We start from the raw sequence: 17,041 nt of genomic DNA on the forward strand, positions 1-17,041 counted from the left end.
GGCGGCGGCAGGAACCTCAGCGCGGGGGGCGGGGCAGCAACTTACCAAATTCTTCTGTTAATTTCCCTTAAAATAAAGTAAAATCAGTTCAATGAGCACCGAGGGTTTATTGTCAGGGGGAAAATAAATAAATAAAAAAAATAAATAAAAAGACACTTACTGATTTTTGCATCCCATTCTTCTAAAAAGAGACAGAGACAGGATTTACCCCCCCCGTGTTGCTTTGCATTGTGGGAGTTCTCTTAAAAAATTATAATTTTTTTTTTTTTTTTCCCCTTATTGACCACGATTTTCCCCAAATGACCCCGGTGATGAGTTTCTCTAGAATATACGATGGTGTAAATAAACCACGCGAGAGGCCACGGGAGAGGGGTGTTAACGCGGCTTGTTTTGGGGGAAGGAGGGAGAAATCACTTACCGAGATCCGCGCTCCTTTTGCCTTAAAAGGAAGAAATAAAAGGGAAATAAAAATAGGGGAAATTAAAAAAAAAATATAAGCGGGTGCGAGCGGAGCGGTTCTCCGGCCTCCGCGGTTCAACATTAACGTCGCTTTCTTGGGCGCCAAAGGAGACGAGACTTAGCGTGCGCCGTGCTAATAAATATTTTATAATATTAAATTTTTATATTTCGTATATTTCTAACGATTTTCACGTACCCGACTCCATCATCGCGTTTCCCTCCCAACCGGAACCACCTCCGCGAGCTCCGTCAACCTGCCGGGACGAGCGGGAACGTCATGGAAACATCCCGGCGAGGGAAAACCCGGCAGCGCCACGGCGGGGAGAAAACGGCCGGTTTTGGGGCAAGGCCTTGCCCGTGCGGTGGGGGAGGGACCCGAGGGGGCGCGGGGGCTTAGTCCCGGGTTTCCCAGGTGGTGGGTTTTGGGTTTGGAGATGGTTTTGGGGCTCTTTTGGCCAAAAAAGCAGCATTTGTCTTAAACTGAGTATTATAGACTTGTCTTAAACTGAACATTAAACACTTAAACTGAGTATTATAGACTTGTCTTAAACTGAACATTAAACACTTAAACTGAGTATTATAGACTTGTCTTAAACTGAGTATTATAGACTTGACTTAAACTGAGTATTAAACACTTAAACTGAGTATTATAGACTTGTCTTAAACTGAACATTAAACACTTAAACTGAGTATTATAGACTTGTCTTAAACTGAGTATTATAGACTTGTCTTAAACTGAACATTATAGACTTGTCTTAAACTGAACATTATAGACTTGTCTTAAACTGAACATTATAGACTTGTCTTAAACTGAACATTATAGACTTGTCTTAAACTGAACATTATAGACTTGTCTTAAACTGAACATTAAACACTTAAACTGAGTATTAAACACTTAAACTGAATTTAAACACTTAAACTGAATATTATAGACTTGTCTTAAACTGAACATTAAACACTTAAACTGAGTATTAAACACTTAAACTGAATATTATAGACTTGTCTTAAACAATATTTAACACTTAAACTGAATTTAAACACTTGTCTTAAACTGAATATTAAAGACTCAAACTGAATATTAAACACTTAAACTGAATATTAAACACTTAAACTGAATATTATAGACTTGTCTTAAACTAAATATTTAACACTTAAACTGAACATTATAGACTTGTCTTAAACCGAACATTATAGACTTAAACTGAGTATTAAAGACTTAAACTGAGTATTAAAGACTGAAACTGAATATTATAGACTTGTCTTAAACTGAATATTAAACACTTAAACTGAGTATTAAACACTTAAACTGAATATTATAGACTTGGCTTAAACTGAATATTAAAGTCTTAAACTGAATATTATAGACTTGTCTTAAACTAAACACTTTAGACTTGTTTTAAACTGAGTATTACCGACTCGTTTTAAGCCCAACACCCGGGGGGAAAAGGCGCTGGAAAAGGAATTATTGGGCGTTTCTCGCGCGCTAAATTTATATATTTTATCAGCTGTGGGTGGCACGAGGAGCTGAGTCAGGTCAGCGCTGTCGGAAGGACCTAAATTTATGGGGAAACAGATAAACAGAGCAAGGAAAAAAAATCACTGATTCTTTCTGTACGGTGTTTTCTTAAAAGGAAAAAAAAAAAAAAAAAAGTAACACGATTTTGTTCTTTTAATCCTTTTTTTGGTCAGATTCACGTCCAGGATATTAAAAAAATAAATTATTTTGCTCTTGGTTTCTTCCCGCTATCGTGTTTCTTCTGCTTTCTAAATTTTCATACCGTGAATAGGATCCCCCCAAATCCCGCTCTCCCGCCTCTCCGGCGCACGAGAGTTAAAAAAAAAAATAATTAAAAATAAAATAAATAAATAAATAAATAAAAATCAAATCACTTACGGAGACCCGCCGTCGATTTGCTGTAATTTTCTGAAGGGGGTTTCGTCGGGGCCGTCGCGCGACGGTCGAGCCGTGGGTGCAAAATTTGGGGAGTTTTTAGGGAAAAGGGGCACCCGACGTGGCCGGAGGCGTCGGGGGGGGCTGCGGGGAGCTGGGGGGGGTGTCAGGGCCACGACAGCTGCGGTGACAGCGGCGACGGGACCGACCCGACGGCTAATTTTAGTCGGGTGAAACGGGAGCGGGGCCGCGGGAGCCCCGTGAAAAAAAAATTAAGAAGCGAGTCTCCTGCTCTGGGCAGGACTCGTCATCGCTTTGGGTTATTTTTTTTTTTTTTTTTAAAAAAAAAAAAAAAAAGAGAAGTGAGTTCCCTCCTCTGGCCGGGATTCCTCATCGCTTTGGGTTATTTTTTTTTTTTTTTTTAAAAATAAGTGGGTCTCCTCCCCTGACCAGCATTTCTCATCACTTTGGTTTTTTTTTTTTTTAAAAAAAAAAAAAAAAAAAAAAGAGAAGCGAGTTCCCTCCTCTGGCCGGGATTCCTCATCACTTTGGGTTATTTATTTTTTTTTTTTTTTAAAAAATAAGTGGGTCTCCTCCCCTGACCAGCATTTCTCATCACTTTGTTTTTTTTTTTTTTTAAAAAAAAAAAGAAAAAAAAAAGAGAAGCGAGTTCCCTCCTCTGGCCGGGATTCCTCATCACTTTGGGTTATTTATTTTTTTTTTTTTTAAAAAATAAGCGAGTCTCCTCCCCTGACCAGCATTTCTCATCACTTTGGGTCTTTTTATAAAAAAAAAAATAAGAAGTGAGACCCCTCCTCTGGCCAGGATTCCTCATCACTTTGGGTTATTTATTTATTTTTTTTTTAAATAAGTGAGTCTCCTCCCCTGACCAGCATTTCTCATCACTTTGGGTTTTTTTATAAAAAAAAAATAAGAAGTGAGTCCCCTCCTCTGGCCAGGATTTCTCATCACTTCAGGTTATATTTTTTTAAAAAAAAAATGAGTCTCCTCCCCTGACCAGCATTTCTCACCACTTTGGGTTATTCTTATTTTTTTTTAAAAAAGAAGCGAGTCTCCTCCTCCAGCCAGGATTTTCTCATCGCTTCAGGTTTTTTATTTTAAAAAAAAAATAAGAAGCGAGGCTCCTCCCCTGACCAGCGTTTCTTATCACTTTGTTTTTTTTTTTTTTTTTTAAAAAAAAGCGAGTTTCCTCCCCTGACCAGCATTTCTCATCACTTTGTTTTGTTTTTTTTTTTTTTTAAAAAAAAAGCGAAGCCAGTCCCCTCCTCTGGCCAGGATTCCTCATCACTTCAGGTTCTATACCCCACCTCCAGCCCCCCAAGGCCCCCCTTGTCCCCCCAACCCCCCCCTACTCCATCTAGAGCCCCCCAACACCTCCCCTGCCCCCCTCAACCCCCCCCTACTCCACCTCCAGCCCCCCAAGGCCCCCCTTGTCCCCCTCAACCCCCCCTACCCCACCTCCAGCCCCCCGAGGCCCACCCTGTCCCCGTAACCCCACCTCCCGCCCACCAAGGCCTCCCCTGCCCCCCACGGCCCCCCCACCCCACCTCCAGTCCCTCAGACCCTCCTTGTCCCCCACCCCACCGCCATGCCCCCCCCCCCCGGACCCTCCCTATGACCCCCCGAAAACCAGCTCTCACCCTTACTTCTCTTTCCGTACAGCGCCTGCGCGCCGCCATGTTGCCCCGCCGCGCTGCGCGCCGCCATGTTGCCGTACGGCTCTGCCGCCATTTCCGCTTCCGCCGGAAGCCTGCTCGGTCTCTTTCTTTGCCCGCGCTGGCGGCTGCTCCGGGCGGCCGGAGGGGACCGCGCCGTGACCTCCGTTAAATCCGCCGCCATCCTCCCGCCCCGCCGCCGCCATGACGGAGCAGATGACCCTGCGGGGCACCTTGAAGGGCCACAACGGTTGGGTGACCCAGATCGCCACCACGCCGCAGTTCCCGGACATGATTCTCTCTGCCTCGCGCGGTGAGGGCCGCACCCCGGAGCGCGGGGGGGGGGGTGTGTTTTGGGGAGACCCTGAGCGGCAGGAAAGGCCGCGGGGCTTGTGAGGAGGAGGAGACCTTGTTCTGGGGGGTCCCAGGGCTACCGTGAGCCTGCGAGGGGGGCGACTGTCAGCCAGGCAGGGCTGGGGATGGGGGGGGGGAACAGGCTGGAGGTGCTGAGGAGGAGGAGGAGGAAGGACCCTGCGGTGGGCAGGAGGGGGTGAAGGAGCGAGACCTGGTCACCCCGCTTTTTTTTTTGGCAGCGTCCCCCCTTCCCACGGGGGAGCAGAGGGCTGTGTAAAAGGAACAAGTTTTTAGAAGACTTTTTTCTTTTTTTTTAGGATGTTATTAATAGGAATCATTGATAAATAAATAGTTTTATAGGTTTAATTAATAAGATACCGGTGCTTTAAGAATAATACTGACAGTTTGATGCAAATAGTGCTCATTTGTCTCCTGTACAGCCCCTCATCAGGGCTGGCTTAAAACCCAGCCAAGCGGAATTAACAAAACTCGGTCTTAGGTGTTAAGTTTTAGACCTAACAGAAGGTCAGAAATAAGTGATTAACTTGGGAATAAGCCATTTAGATAATTAAAAGTTAGGCGTAGACTAAGCGTATGTTAAATAGAACGGCTTGAGGTGTTCTCAGAAGTCTTAGAGGTGGGTTACGGCGGAGGTTGTTGAAGGAGGTGACAGGCCGGGGTCCCCCAGACGCCCCCCCCCCCATCCTCTTCCCTCTCGATCTTCCTCCCCTCCAGACAAAACCATCATCATGTGGAAGCTGACCCGTGACGAGACCAACTACGGGATCCCGCAGCGAGCTCTGCGCGGCCACTCGCACTTCGTCAGCGACGTCGTCATCTCCTCGGACGGGCAGTTCGCGCTCTCGGGCTCCTGGGACGGGACCCTGCGCCTCTGGGACCTCACCACGTGGGTCGCGGGGGGGGTTTTGGGGGGGTTTCACGCCTTTCCCTGCTTCTTCTTGAGGCATCGACACCCCTTGGAGACTCGGGCCCTCTCCTGATGATTAGACCTGACACAAAGTCTGCTGATCCTCCGGGGTCTGAAGACACGTCCTGCAATTATGATGGGAGAGGAGCAGAGGCGGCGGGGGGGAGCTCAAGCTCTCCTTTTGGGGTCATTTTGGGCTGAATTGGGGGTACAGCCATGAGAAAGTTGGGATTTACCGAGCCAGGTGCGCACGCGGGATAAACTCATCGCGATTCTCCCCCCCTCCTCCTCCTCTTCCTCCTCAGTGCTGCTTTTGAAGGAAAAATGGAACCATCGCTCCTTAAATCTTTCGTTGGCCGCTCTGTGGTGTGGTGTTTTTTTTTTTTTTCCTTCAAATATTTTAATTTTCCCCCCTTTCTTGATGGAATTTGTGAGCTCTCCCGTTCTGCGTCTTCCTGCAGCGGCACCACCACCCGTCGCTTCGTGGGCCACACCAAGGACGTCCTGAGCGTGGCCTTTTCCTCCGACAACCGCCAGATCGTCTCGGGCTCCCGGGACAAGACCATCAAGCTCTGGAACACTTTGGGCGTCTGCAAGTACACGGTGCAGGTCAGCGGGGGAAGGTGGGCTTCCAGATCACGCCTCCGAGAGACAGGACCTCTGTGGGCTCGGCTTTGTGTCCAGTCCCGCTGCCTGGGCTCGGCTTTGGGGTCCAATCCCACCGCTTTGGCTCCAGTCCCACCGCTTGGGCTCAGCTTTGGCTCCAGTCCCACCGCTTGGGCTCAGCTTTGGCTCCAGTCCCACCGCTTGGGCTCAGCTTTGGCTCCAGTCCCACTGCTTGGGCTCAGCTTTGGCTCCAGTCCCACCGCTTTGGGTCCAATCCCACCACTTGGGCTGAGCTTTAGGGTCCAATCCCACAGCTTTGGCTCCAGTCCCGCCGCTTTGGGCTCCGCTTTGGGTCCAATCCCACTGCTTGGGCTGAGCTTTAGGGTCCAATCCCACTGCTTGGGCTCCAGTCCCGCCGCTTGGGCTCAGCTTTGGCTCCAGTCCCGCCGCTTTGGGTCCAATCCCACCACTTGGTCTGAGCTTTAGGGTCCAATCCCACAGCTTTGGCTCCAGTCCCGCCGCTTGGGCTCAGCTTTGGCTCCAGTCCCGCCGCTTTGGGCTCCGCTTTGGGTCCAATCCCACTGCTTGGGCTGAGCTTTAGGGTCCAATCCCACAGTTTTGGGTCCAGTCCCGCCGCTTTGGCTCAGAAATCCAGGTCTCCCAGCCCTCTGCTAACAATCAGACACGATACGCTCGTCACCGACCCCTTCCATGGTGGCTCCGAGGACAAACCCTGCGATGGGGAGGGATGGGGGGTGCCTGGGGGAGCCTCGGCCACGTTTCCTCGCCGCCAACCCTCCGTCCTTCCTCTTCCTCAGGACGAGAGTCACTCGGAGTGGGTGTCGTGCGTCCGGTTCTCCCCGAACAGCAGCAACCCCATCATCGTCTCCTGCGGCTGGGACAAGCTGGTGAAGGTGAGTTGGCAGCATCGGAGCAGCCAGCGCTCCGGGAAAGGGTTTATTTCCCCCAAAATCAAAAGTGCGGGAGTGGTGTTGAACCCCCTTTTTCTTCTCCCGCCCAGGTCTGGAATTTGGCTAACTGCAAACTGAAGACGAACCACATCGGGCACACGGGCTACTTGAACACGGTCACCGTCTCCCCCGACGGCTCGCTCTGCGCCTCGGGTGGCAAGGTACGCACCCCCCAGCTGAAATTTTGGCGTCCCACCGGCAATTTTACATCATTTTTTGCATCTCTCGCACCTTGAGCGGGGTTCTAACAGCCCCAAGACCTGGCCTAACTCACTAGGCCTGGTAGCAGCTGTCAAGCGAGGAGGGAAGACGTGGGCGAAGATGCTCGCTCCGCTCCGAGGACCTCGAATGCTGATATTTTGATGGGTTTTCTTTGAATTTTCCCCGCCTTGTCTTAGCGCTGAGGGATCTGGTGGAGTTGAGTTGGGTCGGCGTTAGGTCAACGGTTGGACTGGATCATCTCCAAGGTCTTTCCAACCTTGATGATTCTGTGATTGTCTTAATTTTTCCGTGCCTGAGTTTGACCGCGGTGGGGGGGGTGTGGAACAAATCGAGGGGATTTTTAAGGGATTTCTCTTGATTTTTCCCACCCTGCAGGACGGCCAGGCCATGCTGTGGGACCTGAACGAGGGGAAACACCTCTACACCTTGGACGGCGGAGACATCATCAACGCTCTCTGCTTCAGCCCCAACCGCTACTGGCTCTGCGCCGCCACCGGCCCCAGCATCAAGATCTGGGTACGTCCCGCTTTGGGCGGGGTTTTTCTAGAAGACAACTCCTTTTTTTTTTTTTTTTCCAACTTTTGGGTTGGGTTTGGGTGAGATCCTCCCTTTAGAGGCCGGGTTTTGGTCCGTAGGGCGCCGTGATGAAACGTTTCGTTGCCGTCTGACTCCCGTTTCCGTGCGGAAAATCCAGAGGCTGTTTCTGAGCGACCCTCGTGGTGTTGGGGGGTTGGATTTGAGACTCTTCCTTTGCAGGATTCTTCATTCCTTCGCTTTTTTCCTTTTTTGCTGCAGGACCTGGAAGGCAAAATCATCGTGGACGAGCTGAAGCAGGAGGTGATCAGCACCAGCAGCAAAGCCGAACCGCCCCAGTGCACGTCGCTGGCCTGGTCCGCAGATGGGCAGGTACAAACCCCCCCGCTCCCCCCATCCCCACTCTGGGAAAACGAGGATTTGGGGGGACCCTCCCACCGCTCTTGGGGCACAGGAACCGCGAAGACGCTCCTCTGTCAGAGAAACCAAGAACTTCCTCGCATCCCTTCCTTCCTCACGGCCCTTTTTACCCTTTTTTTCCTTATTCCTCCCCATCCGGTGGTCCCTCAGCTTTGGGATTTGCTCTTTGAGGACAAAAATCCTTTATCCTCGTTGGCCCAACGTCTTCCCCTCGTTGGCCATCAACTCTTCCCATGACCCAACTCCCCTTTTCTCTCCGTAGACCCTCTTCGCCGGCTACACGGACAACCTCGTCCGGGTGTGGCAAGTCACCATCGGCACCAGATGAGGACGCGGGAGGGAGAAACCGTAAATTTTCTGTACACACAAAAAAAAAAAATCAATAAAAACGTGCTCTCCAGAGCTCACGGCCGCTGTTGGGTCATCCCCAACCTGCAGGTTGATGGAAGATCCGACTGGACGCAGATTGGCAACCTTAAGGGAGAGGCAAGAAGCCAACGGTCCCTGTCTGGGAGGGCTTTTGTGGCCACCAGAAGTTGTCCCCGGGCCTTCAAGGTTGGGGACGTGGTGGTGGGACGGGGCACGGGATTTTTGGGGCAGAATTTAAAAACCTGGGAGGCGGGAAAATAACAGCGGAGGGAACTAACGATGGGCGTGGTGGGACGTGGGGGAGGTTCTGTCCGTGGGTCTTCTCCCACGCCTGGGGCGGCCGCCAAGGACCTGGGAAAACAAACACAATTCCCCAGAAAACCCCAGAAAATGGATAAAATGGAGGAAGCGGCGGTGGTTAGAAAAGCGAGGCCTAAGGGCCGCGTCACCCACCGTTTTAGCGAGGTTTTAGCCACGTTTGTGCCCAAACAGCCACTTTGTACAGATTTAGGACTTTTTTTTTATTTTTGCCCTTTTCTGACCAACTGCCCCCGCCCCGTGTCACCGCGCCAAGAGGGACTTTGGTCCCTGACACCTGCTGGGCCGGTCTTCGGGTAGATAAGATGGGATCTGGACACGCGGCTCTGGGCCTGACCTAATTAATTAAGGAGGGATTAGGTCAGGATTTAACGAGGTGAGATTTAAAGCGCATCGGTTTACCAGGATGGGTCGGTAGCAGCGAGGCCAGGCAGGCTCCAGGGGGCCCAGACCCCCGTTCCAGGGTGTAATTTAAGCCGGGCTTAGTTGGAAACAGCTCCCAGGTCGTTTGAGCGTCCACCGAGATCTCAATAAGGCAGAGACTCGACGTTTACAACCTTATTCTTTATTATTATCATTATTATTTCTTGACATTTCATAAAACTAAATCTCCATTTAATTCTCATTTTAGCCAAAAATATTTTGAACTAGCTCTGTAATGCCAACAGGAAAAAAAAAATAATACCAATCCACCAACAAAAAAAAAAAAAAACAAACCACAACGGGTGCAGTCAGAGTCTCTCGAGTGGGACAGGATTCAGCTGGAAACTCAAGAACAGCTGAGAAAAAAAAAAAAGGGGGGAGAAAAAAATAAATATCCCCATCTCGGAGAGCTCTCGAGCTGCGAGGGGAAAACGGGAGGCCGGTTCCTACCCCCGTGGCCGGCTCTGGGGAGGAGACCGGCTCTTTGCACCCTCCTCGGCCCCCAGTAAAGTGCCAGGCCCACAAGAAAACAGTTACAAAGGGAATTGGGTTGGGTTTTGTTGGTTTTGTTGTTCCCCGCCCCCCCCCTCCCCCCCCCCCCCCAAAAAAAAAGACGGAAAGAACAGGAGAACATCGCAGGTTAAAGCGGGTTCGACTCCGGGTCCCAACACCCAACTGGGGGTTGAAGGTGAAGCCCAAGAAATCTAACGGGGCCGGGAAATCCGATGGGTTTTGGCAAAGATGGAGTTTGGAGAAGCCAAAGTTGATGATTTTGGAGAAACGTTGGAGTTTGGAGAAGCCAAAGTTGATGATTTTGGAGAAACGTTGGAGTTTGGAGAAGCCAAAGTTGATGATTTTGGAGAAACGTTGGAGTTTGGAGAAGCCAAAGTTGATGATTTTGGAGAAACGTTGGAGTTTGGAGAAGCCAAAGTTGATGATTTTGGAGAAACGTTGGAGTTTGGAGAAGCCACGAGCCATGGAACACCCCAACTTCAACTCCGCATCCACCAAGTCCTCAAAACTCAACGGCCAAAGCCAATGGTTTTGGCCAAAGCCAATGGTTTTGGCCAAGGTGGAGTTTGGAGAAGCCAAAGCTGATGATTTTGGAGAGATGTTGGGAGTTGAGAAGCCAAAGCTGATGATTTTGGAGAGATGTTGGAGTTTGGAGAAGCCACGAGCCACGGAACACCCTCAACTTGAACTCCGCGTCCACCGGGAGCCAAGAGGCGCCTCAAAACTCAACAGTGGGCGCAAAACTTTGGGAAAAGGGAGAAAGGAGCTTCCAAGCAGCAAGAGCCGGTGGAAAAAAAAAACCCAACACACCCCAAATTTCCGAGGCGGATCCTTCTGAAGCAAACCGAGGTGGGATCGGCAGCGAGATGCCGGGGAGGAGTCGAGACCTTGTGAGCAAGCGGGTGCAAGAAGACAAGTGCAGCGTCGGATCCCAAAAATGGGATCTGAGGGATTTTAAAGAGGAAAAGGGGCGGATCCCGCGGCGAGGCCGGACGCGGCGGGCGAGGGGCAGGGCCGGGCGGGTTTCAGGCGCAGATTTTGATGCGGGTGCCCTTGGCTAAAATGCGAAAAAAAGGGAAGATGCGCTCGTGGAAGGAGGCGTTGAAGGTGTGGATGTGGGTCATGCTCTCGGCGTTGTAGAAGCAGAGTTGGCCCCGCTCGTAGTCCAGGTAGACGCCGAAGCGCCGGGGCCGTTCGCTGGGCGAAAGCGCCGTCTGCTCCGTCGCCGTCAACGCTTGGTACTTCTTCCCGTTGGTGCCCACGCACCAAATTTCTCGTTTTTGGTGAGGACCCACCGTTTTCTCTTTACGCCGAGCCGTTTCGCGGGCCGCCCCCACCGCCCAACCTCGCCGGCCGCCCACTTCCACCTCCCAGTAATGGCGACCGGTGGTGAAACCCTGGGAACCCAAAACGCAATAATCCGAATCGAAACGTTTGGGGTTGTCCGGCAGATCCTGGCGCCGTTCGCCCAGTTTGACGCTGCGGCGGTCGAGCGAGAGGCTGAGGCGGGGGTGGGCGGTGTCGGGGTCCAGGGTGATGTCGGCTGGGAGGGAAACGGCGACGTTGAAAGAGGAGGAGGAGGGGGTGGGGGGGGGGTCGTTTCCTCGCGGATCACAAATTTTGGGTTTTTAACTCAACTCTTGCTTCCCAGCCCCAAATTCTCACCCACGTGGGGGCCTGGAGCGTGCTGGGGGCTACCGTGACCGATAGCCCCCGCCACGGGGCTGGAGTGGTTTTGGGTGGGGTAGAGTGAAACCTCTTAAACCCCCCAATTCCCTTTCAAAATGCCTTTAACCCCCCCAATTCCCCCTCAAAACCTCCAATTACCTCTGAAAACCCCCTTAAACCCCCAATTCCCCTTCAAAATGTCTTTAACCCCCCCATTCCCCTCCAAACCCCCCTACTTCCCCCCCAAAACCCCTTCAACCCCCCCAATTCCCCCCTTCAACCCCCCCAATTCCCCCCCAAACCCCTTCAACCCCCCCAATTCCCCCCCAAACCCCTTCAACCCCCCAATTCCCCCCCAAACCCCTTCAACCCCCCCAATTCCCCCCCAAACCCCTTCAACCCCCCCAATTCCCCCCCAAACCCCTTCAACCCCCCCAATTCCCCCCCAAACCCCTTCAACCCCCCCAATTCCCCCCTTCAACCCCAATTCCCCCCCAAACCCCTTCAACCCATCCCATTCCCCTCCAAACACCCCCAATTCCCCCTCCAAAACCCCTTCACCCCCCCCCAATTCCCCTCCAAAACCCCCCAATTCCCCTCCAAAACCCCCCAATTCCCCCCCCATTCCCCTCCAAAACCCCCCCATAACCCCCCAATTCCCCCCCCAATTCCCCTCCAAACCCCCCCAATTCCCCTCCAAAACCCCTTCAACCCCCCCAAACCCCCCCCAATTCCCCTCCAGCTCCAGGCCAGGTCCCAGCCCACCGCCCCCAGCGCGACTCCAGTTCTGCTTTCGGGAGGGGACGAGGAGTCAGATCCCCATCGCGGGGCCGGGCGTGGGGAGGAGGGAGAGGCCAGAATCGAGGGGACTGGTGGAAAAAGGGGGTGCAAATCCCAAGAGGGCAGAGCCGGAGGGGGAACCACCGCTCCCCAGAGGAGCCGCGCCGTGCCCTCGCCTCGCTCACCTTGCGGGACTTTACTGAAGACTTTCTCCATCTTCCTCATCACCACGTCCTGCAGGAAGTAGTTGCGGTATTTTTTCCCCACGTCCACCGGCACCATCTCGGGCTCTTGGAATTTGATGTTCTCGCATCTACCAGGGAAGGAGGAAAAAAAACCAAACAAACCTAAAAAACGGGGGAAATTCAGCACAGTAAAAAAAAAAAAACCCGACAGAAACAGCGGAGCCAAACCACCCCGGCGCTCGCTCGCTCGGCTGAACCGGTTCCGCTGGTCCAGCCGGTGCTCCCCACCCTGGGAAACTGCCGAATCTTGGGCAGGGATGGAGCTGTGGCCACCCAAAAATCCCATTTATACCCCCCTGGGCCATCGGCCAGCAGTTCCCTCCATCACATTTGTTCCGACCAGCCCCAGTCGAGCTTTCCCTGGCGTTACCGCACGGGGTTTCAAACAAAAAAAAAAAAAAGCTCGTGGATTGATTTATTTTTTTTTTCTCCCCACGCAAAAGCTATTTACAGCGAGAAGGTGCCAATGGAAAAGTCACCGACCTGATAAAAGTGCCTTTGATGTCCTGAAAAAACAGGGAGAAAGAGAAAAAAAAAGATTAGGGAGGGCCGAGGCCGATCCCGTGGCTCAGACTAAGCGCCGCGACCAGGCGACCGCCCTGCGGGGCAGGATGAGCCCCCTCCCACGCGCGGAATATCCCCCCCGAGAGGCCGATTCCGCCCTTGGCGGAGGCTTTTACCCCTCACAGAACCATCCCAGATTTCTCAGAGGGTCCCATTTTATATCCCCCCACAGACGTCGGGAAGGATTTAGCCAAAGAAAAACCCTTTTGGGGAGCAACGGTCCACACCCTGGGTTTAATTCCCAGCGCTAAACGTTATCTCCTCGCCGTAAAGCCGGGCCAGAGCTCGGTCCAGAGATCAACTCTGAGTTTCCAGCTCCTCGGGAAGGTTCACAAACACCTGAGAGAGGCGTCGCTCGGCGCAGCAGCGGGGCTCTACCCTCCTCCCGCGATCCCTGAGCGCGACCTTCCCTCTTCCCAGCGCAGAGAGAGGGGAAAACAAACAACCAAAAAAAAAAAAAAAAACCCCACCCCAACAGAATTAAAGATAAAAAAAGACCTTGAGCAGTTGCAGCCCGTCCTGTTTGCTCTTGTCCTCCGCCTCGGCGATGAGGCGGCTGAGGGCAGCGCTCTGCTCTTCCAGCTGGCTGATGTTGCTGCTCTGCCGGGCCAACAAGCTCTCGTAGCGTTCCTCCAGCTGGTGTAAGAGCAGGACTTGCTCCCCGATGAGGAATTGGTGCAGCAGCTCAAAGTCCGACTCAAATTCCTTAATCTCCAGCTTCATCTTGTCCTGCGGAGTGAGGAAGAAGGGGCGGGGAGGGTGGAAAAACATCCCGAGCTCAAGCAGCGGAGCTGACGGACGCCCGTTGTTTCCCTCTCCCAGGTTAGCGATTCCCACACCGCGTTCAGGCCCAAAACCCCCTTAATTAAGCTCAAATTCCGCAGGGAAACGGCTCCCAGCCCTCACGATCCCCACGGCTGCAGCCGCGGGACCGCAACGCCCCCGTCAGAGCTCAGATCCGCGAGGCGGAGGGAGGAAAAGCTTCCCCGCTCATCCCCCTCACCAGACTTCGGGCCCAGAAACCCTCCCAGCGCCGCTGTCGCAGCCGAGGATTTTTATTTTTTTTTTTTTTTTGGCAGGGTGAAAGGGGAAAAACGGGGAAATTGGGGAGGAATAAGCAGTGAAAGGAATCACGCGCTGCATCGCCGGCTCTGCCAGGTTCTTACCCTCAGCTCTGTGATTTTCTCCTCCTCGTTGGATTTTTGCTTCAGGACCGCGTCCAGCTTCTTCTTCAGCGGCTCCAGGTGGCTCTGGAGTTTGTTCTGAGAGAAAAAAAAAAACCAAACCCACATCTCAGGCGTCGCTGGCTCGGGCAATCCCCCCTTTCCTCTCCTCTTCCAGTCCCCAACTCCACGGCAGGGCCGAGAACAAAACCTCCCGCCCCGATTTCGGGCAGTTTCTCTTCTGCTTCCCCTAAACGCTCGTTCCAGGAGCTGGTTTTTGGTAAGAAAAAAAAAAAAAAAAAATCAGAATTCCTGCCCCGTTCGGATCGGGGAGCGTCCGCCAACGCCAGACCCGCAGTCACCAAGCGCTGGCTGGTCGATGCGCGGCTCGAGCCACCGTGTCCCACTGGGTTGGGACCCAGGGAGGGATCCGTGCTCTTAAACTCGGCACAAACCTAGGCCAGGCTTAGCCCGTCCTTCCAATAGCAGCGTGGGCCTAGATTAGCTAAAACCAACAATGAAACCACGACCCGCTTCATCGGTCGTGACTCCCTGCGCGGGATAAGCTTTGGCGTTTCCAAAAATCCAACCGCTTCTGCCCCGCCGCCCTCCCAGGACGCTCCCTCTGCCCTTCAGAAATTTAATTTTCCTGTTTCCTCGAGTTTTGGCAGCAAAGGAAAAGGGGAAACGGACTGAGCTGACCCAAGAGCAAACAGCACTGCCGGCCACGCTCCGACAACCGCGGTGGGGAGACGGCGCGACGCAGGGGTGAGACTCCCCATCGCTGTCCTGCCCTCCCCCCCCGCCCCCCCAAGCCTCCTCCTGCTACTGAACCCCCCAAAAAACCCTCCAGAGGCTCAAAAGGTGCCGACTCCGGTGGGAGATTGGCCGTGGCCGGAGCTCTGGAGAGTTTCTGGTGAGGGAGGACGAGGCGAGACGCAACCACGTGCGGCAGCAGCTCCTCCGCGATGCCTTTGGGTGTTAAAGGAAGCAAAAAGCTCGCTCCTTTCTTCCAGAAAACCCCAAAAAAGCGAGACGTGACTCCAGCGACCATCATCCCCGTCCTCCCGCCGTGATTTGTGTCCGGGTCCCCGGGACGCGACGCCGCCTCGTTAAAGCCCCTAACGAAGGGTCTCCGCGGGACAATTTCTCCCCAATCCCCCCCCCGGCTTTGCCTTCGTTACCGTCACCGCCCAGTCACCCAACCTCGTTCCCTGTGGTTAACCAGACCCTAAACCAACCCACCCGCCGGCTTCGTGGCTTCCCGGCCTCCTGCGCCCCAAAACCCACGCAGCCCGTCTGGCCCCAACCCACCCCCCCCCCCCAACCTCCTCCGCTCGCTGAACCAGCCCGGCGAGACCCACCCGCCCGCCGCCTCCAACCACCCGACGCCGTCTGCCTGCCGCCAGCACGCCCCAGCCCGCGCCGTCGGCTCCGTCTTCCTCCCACCCCCCTCCAAAAAAAAAAACCCACCCCCAAACCCACCCCGTTATCCCCCAAAACCTCCGTACCTTGTAATCCTGCACCACCTCCTCGAGGGGGACGACGCTGTGATGTTTGTGGCTCCGCGACTCCCTGCACACCACGCAGATGGCTTGTTCGTCCACCTCGCAGAAAAGCTTGAGAGGTTCCTGATGCTTCTCGCAAAGATTCGGTGGCCCCTGACCCCCCACGGCTACCAGGACCCCCGGCACTCCTGCGGCGGCTCCCGAGACCGAGGGGCCTGCGGCGGGTGGCGCCAGGCGCTGGGGGTGCGGGTGCAGCTGGCGGATGATTTGCACCATGTTGGCCAGCTGAAGGTTGGGGCGGAAATTCCTCTGGAAAAAGGTTTTTCGGCATTGCGGGCAGGTGAAGGTCTGGAGGCGTCGAGGCCGCGTGGCCAGGACAGGGGGAGGAGGCGTCTGCACCTCTTCTTCCTCCTCTTCCACCTCCTCCTCTTCCTCCACGTCTTCCTCCATCACGTCCTCATCATAGTCCTCGTCCCCAAAGTAAAGCTCCCCCCCCACCCCACCGTCCCACATGTCCTCCTCCACGGGGTCTTCCCACAGGTCGGCGTCATCCTCTTCCTCGCTCCACATGTCGTCTTCCTCCTCCTCGGCGCCGCCATCCTCCTCCTCCTCCTCCTGCTCCACATCCAGCTCGTCCTCATCCAGCTCATCCTCCTCATCCTCCAGATCCTCTTCCAGCACGTCGCCCATCCCCACCTCTCCGCCGCCCACCGCCACGGCCCCGGGGGCCACGTCGTAGTCGGCTTCGCCGCCACCCCACAGCTGCGAGATGCAGACGCGGCAGAAATTGTGCCCGCAGCCGATGGAAACGGGGTCCACGAAATAGTCCAAGCAGATGGCGCAAATGGCTTCCTCCTGCAGCGTCTCCACCGGGTTCAGCCGCCCACTGGACCCCCCCGAAGGGACCCCGTCGCCTAAAACCGCTGTGGCCGCCATGGGGGGGGGGGTGGGGGGAGCTGACAGATCCTCCTCTTCCTCACAGGGCCCGGAGCTCCCTGTTGACCCCCAGCTGCTCCCTACGCTGTAGTGGGCACCGAGAAGGGTGGCCGGTCCCCACCCAGGTACCCCCAAGACCTTGGGGTGTCGCTTCCTCTTTCACCCCCCCCTTTTTTTCCCTCCCACCCCCCCGGGCACCACTCTACCCCTCCCTTCGCTTCACCAACCCGCCCCCCCCGTCCCCCAAAACCGGGGACTGATCCTGTTCCTGCCCCGGTTCACCCCCCAGCCGGGCCTGACGCTGCTCCCAACCCCACAACAGCCCCAAGGCCCAACCGGGCCCGGGTGCAGGCCTCAATCCTCCCCCAAACAACCCGCCCCCCCCCCAGCGGGGCCTGTTCTAGGCCTCACCGCTCACCACAGCGATCCCCACCGCCGGGCCTGGCCCCAGGGTCAGCCCAACCGGGCCCGGAGGCGCCGCCCTCGTTAGGCC

General features: G+C 54.2%; 3 protein-coding genes across 3 annotated transcripts in view; 1 reads left to right on the plus strand and 2 right to left on the minus strand.

Annotated features, from left to right (window-relative positions):
- Positions 1-4,210, minus strand: part of LOC141936911 (uncharacterized) — a gene marked incomplete in the record, with an annotated part of 23,860 nt that extends 19,650 nt beyond the window's left edge. Inside the window, 6 exon segments of the mRNA XM_074854272.1 lie at positions 46-66; positions 161-181; positions 419-439; positions 656-713; positions 1,876-2,012; positions 4,012-4,210. Of these exon segments, the coding sequence (XP_074710373.1) occupies positions 46-66; positions 161-181; positions 419-439; positions 656-713; positions 1,876-2,012; positions 4,012-4,210 (457 nt within the window).
- Positions 4,120-8,463, plus strand: RACK1 (receptor for activated C kinase 1). Its single transcript, XM_074854325.1, has 8 exons — positions 4,120-4,339; positions 5,116-5,287; positions 5,770-5,917; positions 6,733-6,828; positions 6,936-7,046; positions 7,483-7,623; positions 7,903-8,013; positions 8,324-8,463. Exons 1-8 carry the CDS (start codon positions 4,231-4,233, stop codon positions 8,387-8,389), a joined length of 954 nt encoding a protein of 317 aa, XP_074710426.1. The 5' UTR covers positions 4,120-4,230; the 3' UTR covers positions 8,390-8,463.
- An 834-nt stretch (positions 8,464-9,297) lies between these two features.
- TRIM41 (tripartite motif containing 41) lies at positions 9,298-16,726 on the minus strand. The gene is made up of 6 exons (XM_074854271.1): positions 15,616-16,726; positions 14,108-14,203; positions 13,440-13,670; positions 12,861-12,883; positions 12,318-12,445; positions 9,298-11,227 (listed from the first exon to the last, which is right to left on the minus strand). Exons 1-6 carry the CDS (start codon positions 16,546-16,548, stop codon positions 10,710-10,712), a joined length of 1,929 nt encoding a protein of 642 aa, XP_074710372.1. The 5' UTR covers positions 16,549-16,726; the 3' UTR covers positions 9,298-10,709.
- Between the last annotated feature and the right edge of the window lie 315 nt (positions 16,727-17,041).

This window comes from Strix uralensis, chromosome 35, assembly GCF_047716275.1.
Source record: "Strix uralensis isolate ZFMK-TIS-50842 chromosome 35, bStrUra1, whole genome shotgun sequence".
Taxonomy (NCBI): domain Eukaryota; kingdom Metazoa; phylum Chordata; class Aves; order Strigiformes; family Strigidae; genus Strix; species Strix uralensis.

What these genes read in the sequence shown, in the direction of transcription:
- RACK1 (XM_074854325.1), top strand. Translation starts at nt 4,231, where the DNA reads ATGACGGAGCAGATGACCCTGCGGGGCACCTTGAAGGGCCACAACGGT. An exon ending in TCTGCAAGTACACGGTGCAG is followed by an intron (nt 5,918 to 6,732) that starts GTCAGCGGGGGA and finishes CCTCTTCCTCAG; the next exon opens with GACGAGAGTCACTCGGAGTG. An exon ending in GCTGGGACAAGCTGGTGAAG is followed by an intron (nt 6,829 to 6,935) that starts GTGAGTTGGCAG and finishes TCTCCCGCCCAG; the next exon opens with GTCTGGAATTTGGCTAACTG.
- TRIM41 (XM_074854271.1), bottom strand. Translation starts at nt 16,548, where the DNA reads ATGGCGGCCACAGCGGTTTTAGGCGACGGGGTCCCTTCGGGGGGGTCC. An exon ending in AGGTGGTGCAGGATTACAAG is followed by an intron (nt 14,204 to 15,615) that starts GTACGGAGGTTT and finishes TTTTTCTCTCAG; the next exon opens with AACAAACTCCAGAGCCACCT. An exon ending in ACGGGCTGCAACTGCTCAAG is followed by an intron (nt 12,884 to 13,439) that starts GTCTTTTTTTAT and finishes CTGTTTTTTCAG; the next exon opens with GACATCAAAGGCACTTTTAT.